The 8395-nt window shown below is 44.8% G+C and overlaps 1 protein-coding gene across 2 annotated transcripts; it reads left to right on the top strand.

The window, feature by feature from the left end:
- Positions 1-665: 665 nt before the first annotated feature.
- On the top strand, positions 666-8020 carry rwdd (RWD domain containing 4). Of its 2 annotated transcripts, none has more exons than XM_052459280.1 (6): positions 666-695; positions 3667-3747; positions 5939-6048; positions 6795-6945; positions 7257-7356; positions 7480-8020. In XM_052459280.1, the coding sequence occupies exons 1-6, from the start codon at positions 681-683 to the stop codon at positions 7629-7631; spliced, it is 609 nt and encodes a 202-aa protein (XP_052315240.1). In that variant the 5' UTR covers positions 666-680; the 3' UTR covers positions 7632-8020. The 2 variants fall into 2 exon arrangements, with proteins under 2 accessions (XP_052315240.1, XP_052315239.1); XM_052459279.1 differs by lacking the exon at positions 666-695 and adding an exon at positions 1586-1826 and having other exon boundaries at positions 7480-8018.
- The last annotated feature ends 375 nt before the right edge of the window (positions 8021-8395 follow it).

The following is an 8395-nucleotide window of genomic DNA, read 5'->3' as shown; positions in this document are numbered from 1 at the left end:
TGTATGTTAAAGGAATTGTGTGTGAGTGTCTGTTACCCTGCCAACAGACAAAGAGCTGATTGTTCACCAATCAGGGCCTTAATAGCCTTGGCCATTTTTCTTTTTTACATTTCTTTTGGGTCCTGACAACTGAAACACAGAAATGTTCCTGCAACGTTCCTGTGAAAACGTGTCTAGAACATCCATATCTTATATTCTGAGCTATGTTCTGTTTGACGTTAAGGGAACGGTCTCTCGGAAACAGTCCCTGTACATCACTGGAGCGTTCCTATGAGAAGGTTATAGGGTAAACAACAAAACGAGACCCTTAAGGGAACGTTCTATAAGGTTGTGGAAACGCTTGTTGTTAGCTGGGAAGAAAGAGAGGCTTTTCTATTAATGAAATAAGAATTAGGGTAGGCCTTAGCTAGTATCTCTGAGTGACCCTACCAGTGGGACCAAAGTGTGGTTCAACAAGACACCTGAGGCTGATCACTTGACCTTTATGTCAACGACACCTGAGGCTGATCACTTGACCTTTATGTCAACGACACATGGGCTAATGTCATTGAGCTGCGGTGCTGATTTATAAGGCCTCGTGAGCCATTCTCTGGCCTAAAAATAGATTAGAGCGTCTATTCAGTGTATTGTCACGATGAGCGATATGGTACTTTCGATTCAACAATTGATACTGAAACCAGATGAATGTTTGTTTGGTGAGTACCAAGTTCCATACCAGTCTGCCTATTTCTAAAGAGAAAATTAACAAAAATATAAAATATAAACGCAACATGCAACAACAATTTTACTGAGTTATAGCTCATATAAGGACATCAGTACAATTGAAATAAATTCATTAAGGCTTTAATCTATGGATTTCACATGACTGAGTAGAGGCGCAGACCTGGATGGACCTGGGAGGGCAGCCAGGCCCAGCCAATTAGAATTTGTTTTTCCCCACAAAAGACAGAAATACTCCTCAGTTTCATCAGCTGTCCAGGTGGCTGGTCTCAGACGATTCCGCAACTGAATAAGACAGATGTGGAGGTCCTGGACTGGTGTGATTACAGGTGGTCTGTGGTTGTGAGGCAAGTTGGACATACTGCCAAATTCTCTAAAATGACATTGGAGGCAGCTTATGGTAGAGACATTAACATTCAATTCTCTGGCATCAGCTCTGGTGGACATTCCTGCAGTCAGCATGCCAATTGCACGCCCCCTCAGAAAATCTGTGGCATTGTGGTGTGACAAAACTGCACATTTCAGAGTGGGCTTTTATTGTCCCCAGCACAAGGTGCACCAGTGCAATGATCATGCTGTTTAATCAGCTTCTTGATATGCCACACCAGTCAGGTTGATGGATTATCTTGACAAAGGAGAAATGCTCACTAACAGGGATGTAAACAAATTATGTGCACATAATTTGAGAGAAAAAAGCTTTTTGTGCGTATGGAAAAATGTCTGGTATCTTTTATTTCAGCTCATCAAACCAACACTTTACAAGTTCCGTTTATATTTTTGTTGAGGATATATTTAGGAAATCTTAGTTCCAGACACCCTCCCGTGGCCATAAAAACGCATTGCAGTATCTGCAAGAGTGGTCGGGTTCAAAGTTCAGAAACATTGCGCATGCGTACAATGCGAAGAACATCATGGGTCACGTCTGACGTTGGATCAACTAGATACGTTGCTACATTTATAAACTAGCTATATATTTTTTTTTATCACAGACATGACACGTTAACTCTGCACTTTTCATATTTTGTACTGTTAGCCAGACATATTTGACTACATTGTTTAGCGTCATCTGAAAGAAAGAAATCATGACTGCCAACGAGGATCAAGAGGTAATATCTGGTGATGCTAAACAGCGCGCTAGCTAGCTAACAGGGCTAACAGATCTAGCTAGCAGTGATGTACGAAGGCTGAACTGTTAACAGTTTTCGACAAAAAAAACAAAGTTTCATGAACGAAGTACTAGCATTACCGTAGTCAGTGGATGCTTGGGCTAGTTTGTCTAGTTAGCTAACTGAAGAGCTAGGATAGTTTTCCCTAGTTAGCTAACTGAAGAACTAGGCTAGTTTTAGCCACACCACCAGTTAGCCAACGATAGCTCTGAGTAGTGTGAGTCAGTGCACTGAATCTCCTTAGATAGCTAACGTATTTATATTTAACAAAAAATATGAACCCAACATGAAAAGTGTTGGTCCGATGTTTCATGATCTGAAATAAAATGTCCCAGATATTTTCCATACGCACAAAAAGCTTATTTCTCTCAAATGTGCACACATTTGTTTACATCCCTGTTAGTAAGCATTTCTCCTTTGCCAAGATAATCCATCCACCTGGCAGTTATCGATCAACAATTTGATTAAACAGCATGATCATTACACAGGTGCACCTTATGCTGGGGACAATAAAAGGACACTCTTAAAGGTGCAGTTTTGTCACACAACGCCACAGATGTCTCAAGTTTTGAGGGAGCGTGCAATTGGTATGCTGATTGCAGGAATGTACACCAGTGCTGTTGCTAGATAATTGAATGTTAGTTTCTCCACCATGAACCGCCTCCTACATTGTTTTAGAGTATTTGGCAGTATGTCCAATCGGCCTCACAACCACAGACCACATGTAACCACGCCAGCCCAGAACTTCCACATCCGGCTTCTTCACCTGCGGGATCATCAGAGACCTGCCACCTGGACAGTTGATGAAACTGCAGGTTAGCACCACCAAAGAATTACGGCAGAAACCGTCTCAGGGAAGCTCCTCTGTGTGCTCGTCGTCCTCACCAGGGTCTGGACCTGACTGCCGATTGCCGTCGTAACCGACACTCTGTGGGCCAATGCTCATCTTCGATGGCTACTGGCACGCTGGAGAAGTGTGTTCGCCATGGATGAATCCCGATTTCAACTGTACCGGGCAGATGGCAGACATGGCGTTGTGTGGGAGAGCGGTTTGCTCATGTCAACGTTGTGAACAGAGTGCCCCATGGTGGGGTTATGGTATGGACAAACATGAATGGCAATTTCAATGCACAGAGATACCGTGATGAGATCCTGAGGCCCATTGTCGTGCCATTTTATCCGCCGCCATCACCTCATGATAATGCACAGCCTCATGTCGCAAGGATCTGTACACAACTCCTGGATGCTGAAAATGTCCCCAGTTCTTCCATGGCCTACATACTCACCAGACGTGTCACCCATTGAGCATGTTTGGGATGCTCTGGATCAACGTGTACGACAGCATGTTCCAGTTCCCGCCAATACCCAGCAACTTCGCACAGCCATTGAAGAGGAGTGGGACAACATTACACAGGCCACAATCAACAGCCTGATCAACTATATGAGAAGGAGATGTCGCGCTGCATGAGGCACACCAGATACTGATGGGTTTTCTGATCCACCCCCCTACCTTTTTTAAAGGTATCTGTGACGAACAGATGCATACCCTGTATTCCCAGTAGTGTGAAATCCATAGATTAGGGCCTAATGAACTTATGAACTGCAACTCAGTAAAGTCTTTGAAATTGTTGCATTTTATGTTTTTGTTCTATATATTATCTAGCTACCTACAGTCTTTTATCCAGCATCAATGAATAACCTCTCTCTCTCTGTCTCTCTCTCTCTTCTCTCTGTCTTCTCTCTCTGTCTTCTCTCTCCCTCACTTTGGTTACTGTTCCAGATGGAGTTAGAAGCCCTCCGTTCGATATACGAGGGGGACGAGTGCTTCAAGGAAGTCAGCCCGGTTTCATTTCAGTTTAGGGTGAGTAGCTTGTTGAATGGGATGTGGCGCAGAATTTGTAGAGGTGAGATTCTCAATTGGGAAAACATCTGTCCAAAGAGAGTTCATCTTTGTCATATAGTGGGAGGAAATGAAGCGTAGTGGTTAGAACAAGCAAGGAGGTGGGCAAAGCCATGCAGGAGATTGTGACATCCTGTTGGTGCGTTGTAGCATATTTGCATATTTCTATTGGGGAACTCCTCCTCTGAAGTAGGCATGTGCACCAACTCGATTCGACTTTGCACTCCTTCTAAACGACACAATTTTAAATATACATATTTGAACTTTGGCAAAGCCTCAATTCTATAACACTTAGTGCACTGTGTTGGGAACAGAAACATGTATTGAGGTCAGATGTTTAATCGATGAGTGTGCAGAATGTCGGCCCAGTTTAACACAGTTCCATCCTCTCCAACTACCTCTCGACTGGACTTCCTCTCACTACCATATTTGGTGGTGAGAAAATGGTTCTAAAAGGATGCTTCAGTTTTATAGCCCCAGTGACATGTCTGGGTTACCCCTTCTGCCTGTGGTCCATCCTCTTCTCCTACGTGATCTGGAAACGGATAAGGTGTGGCCATATCTCGGAGATTGTCAGTTTGTTAATAGGCGGCAGGAGGAGTTTTATTTATTATTTATTTATCCTATGGCACAGGATGCTCAGGAATATCTTACTGCTGATGAATTTAAATCAGCCACATCCCCTTTGAACCAGCTGTTGTTGGGTGAAAAAAGCATTCACAGATTTAAAAATTATAAACTGCTTTAAAAATATATACTTTTAGCCTCCCGGGTGGCGCAGTGGTGAAGGGCGCTGTACTGCAGCCACCAGAGACTCTGGGTTCGCGCCCAGGCTCTGTCGTAACGGCTTCCGGGTTGGATGGTGCTGTGTTAAGAAGCAGTGAGGCTTGGTCGGGTTGTGTATCGGAGGACGCGTGGCTTTCGACCTTCCGTCTCTCCCGAGCCCGTACGGGAGTTGTAGCTATGAGACAAGATAGTAGCTATGAGACAAGATAGTAGCTACGAGACAAGATAGTAGCTACGAGACAAGATAGTAGCTACGAGACAAGATAGTAGCTACTAACAATTGGATACCACGAAATTGGGGAGAAAAAAAGGGGTAAAATTATAAAATCTTTTATTTTCGCCTTTTGACCTTTTTCAAAAAGAGTCTAGTCAGAGGTCGTAGGAGACGAAGTGTGGTCCTTCTGTAGCTCAGTTGGTAGAGCATGGCGCTTGTAACGCCAGGGTAGTGGGTTCGATTCCCGGGACCACCCATACGTAGAATGTATGCACACTTTGGATAAAAGCGTCTGCTAAATGGCATATATTAAGTGAGGAATCAGGGAAATGAAAGTGCGATTCTCCTAAATCAAATCAAATGTTATCTGTCACCAATAGGTTAAACTCATTAGACTCAAATCATTCGCCACTTTAATCAAGATGCCAATTTAATAATGTTCACATATCTTACGTTACTCATCTCACATGTATATACTGTATTTTATACCATCTCTTGCATCTCAAATCAAATTTATTTGTCACATACACATGGTTAGCAGATGTTAATGCGAGTGTAGCGAAATGCTTGTGCTTCTAGTTCCGACAATGCAGTAATAACCAACGAGTAATCTAACCTAACAATTTCACAACTACTACCTTATACACACACTAGTGTAAAGGGATAAAGAATATGTACATAAAGATATATGAATGAGTGATGGTACAGAACGGCATAGGCAAGATGCAGTAGATGGTATAGAGTACAGTATATACATATGAGATGAGTAATGTAGGGTATGTAAACATAAAAGTGGCTAGTGATACATTTTTCATCCATTTTTACATTATTAAAGTGGCTGGAGTTGAGTCAGTGTGTTGGCAGCAGCCACTCAATGTTAGTGGTAGCTGTTTAACAGTCTGATGGCCTTGAGATAGAAGCTGTTTTTTCAGTCTCTCGGTCCCAGCTTTGATGCACCTGTACTGACCTCGCCTTCTGGACGATAGCGGGGTGAACAGGCAGCGGCTCGGGTGGTTGTTGTCTCCCAAACCTCTTAGGCTCACCTGATTTCAGTTGGTTTACTAATCATCTGGGTAGTCAGGAAGAGGTTTTGGGGAACACTGTCGAGGTGAATGAACGTTGTCTAACATCCCGAACCACTTCCTTTTCCAGATAGGAGAACAGGAGGACTCCAAAGCGTTCATTCTGGATATTTCATGGCCTGAGATGTATCCTGAAACGGCACCTGAAATTTCTCTAGATGGTTTTTTCAACAAAAAAATGTAAGTCACCGTTGGTTGACACTGTACAATACTTATTGGTGGTAAGCCTCATTTATGTTACTACCATGCCATATTTGTAAAAAAAAAAAATTCAGTTAAGAACAAATTCTTATTTTCAATGACGGCCGAGGAACAGTGGGTTAACTGGTCTAGGAACAGTGGGTTAACAGGTCTAGGAACAGTGGGTTAACAGGTCTAGGAACAGTGGGTTAACTGTCTAGGAACAGGGGTTAACTGGTCAGAACAGTGGGTTAACTGGTCAGAACAGGGGTTAACTGGTTGAACAGTGGGTTAACTGGTCTAGGAACAGTGGGTTAACTGCCTGTTCAGGGGCAACACTCTGTACCTTGTCAGCTAGGCTACCTACAACCTTCCGGTTACTAGGCTACCAACGCTCTAACCACTAGGCTACCCTGCCACCTCTACACTCTAACCACTAGGCTACCCTGCCGCCCCATATGCCTAAGTTTGGGTCATGATCCAAACTTGCAGCGAGCCTGTAAAGATACAAAATAACTTTAATGTATGAAGTTTTCTAACTAATTCCTGAGGTAATTACATTGAGTTGGTCCTGTCCTCCGTGACTCTTTTGGTAGCGCATGGCACGTGCAATGCCAGGATAGTGTGTTTTAGATTCCTCCTGGGGCCACTCCTACGGAAAATGTATGCACGCGACTGTAAGTCGTTTTTGGGTAAAAAAACACCAGCTAAATGAGGTTTTATTCTAAAAATGATTATTTTATCAGATCTTCAGAGACCAAGCAGCTGATCATCTCTGGGTTGGAGGAGCAGGTGGAGGCCAACCTGGGTACTGCCATGATGTACACCCTGTTCGAGTGGGCCAAAGACAACCAGGAAGCGCTGATGGAGAACCACCAAGCTGTGGTCACTGCCGTGGTCAGTGTGTTACACACAACCACACACACACACACACAACCACACACAACCACACACAACCACACACACACAAACACACAACACACACACACACACACACACACACACACACACACACACACAACCACAACCACACACACACACACTACCACACACACACACAACCACACACACACACAACCACCACACACACACACACAACCACCCACAGAAATAGAATGCCTTGGAAAGGGCCTTTCTGTTGGAGTCGGTTTAGTATTTCTATACACATTGTGCTCATTAACCAGAGGTCACGTGTTTCCCCCCCCCAGACACTAACATCCAACAGTGACCTCAACGCCCCAGCCAAGAAGAAAGAGAAGAAGGAACAGCTGACCAAATCACAGAAGAGGAAGATCACATGTAGAACTGGTAAGGGACTGAAATGACTTGAGTATTTACTTTTCCATCACAAATCACCTTCTTTTTGTTTTTTAAAAGTCAAGGCTATTGATATTTAAACGGTGCTATTCACACACTATACGGTTTCAACAGATAACAAAGGGGAGCTCCCCAGAGGCTGGGACTGGGTTGACGTCATCAAGGTATATTCGCTCAGTCAGTTCACGGCAGTTGATTTTGTGCCGACTATTTTTGTTGTCCTGTCTGATTTTTCATTTTATTTCACAAGACACCCTTATTATTGATAGCACCCGTGTTGCCGCTAGCACCCGTGTTGCCGCGAGCACCCGTGTTGCCGCTAGCACCCTTGTTGCCACTAGCACCCTTGTTGCCACTAGCACCCTTGTTGCCACTAGCACCCTTGTTGCCACTAGCACCCTTGTTGCCACTAGCACCCTTGTTGCCACTAGCACCCTTGTTGCCACTAGCACCCTTGTTGCCACTAGCACCCTTGTTGCCACTAGCACCCTTGTTGCCACTAGCACCCTTGTTGCCACTAGCACCCTTGTTGCCACTAGCACCCTTGTTGCCACTAGCACCCTTGTTGCCACTAGCACCCTTGTTGCCACTAGCACCCTTGTTGCCACTAGCACCCTTGTTGCCACTAGCACCCTTGTTGCCGCAAGCACCCTTGTTGCCACTAGCACCCTTGTTGCCACTAGCACCCTTGTTGCCACTAGCACCCTTGTTTAGCACCCTTGTTGCCACTAGCACCCTTGTTGCCACTAGCACCCTTGCTGCCACTAGCACCCTTGTTGCCACTAGCACCCTTGTTGCCACTAGCACCCGTGTTGCCACTAGCACCCTTGTTGCCGCAAGCACCCTTGTTGCCACTAGCACCCTTGTTGCCACTAGCACCCTTGTTGCCACTAGCACCCTTGTTGCCACTAGCACCCTTGTTGCCACTAGCACCCTTGTTGCCACTAGCACCCTTGTTGCCACTAGCACCCTTGTTGCCACTAGCACCCTTGTTGCCGCAAGCACCCTTGTTGCCACTAGCAATAGCACC

The sequence above is a fragment of the Oncorhynchus keta genome, chromosome 13 (genome assembly GCF_023373465.1).
Source record: "Oncorhynchus keta strain PuntledgeMale-10-30-2019 chromosome 13, Oket_V2, whole genome shotgun sequence".
In the NCBI taxonomy this organism is placed as follows: Eukaryota; Metazoa; Chordata; class Actinopteri; order Salmoniformes; family Salmonidae; genus Oncorhynchus; species Oncorhynchus keta.
The sequence above is the reverse complement of the archived record's forward strand: the minus strand, read 5'-3'. Positions and strand labels throughout refer to the sequence as shown.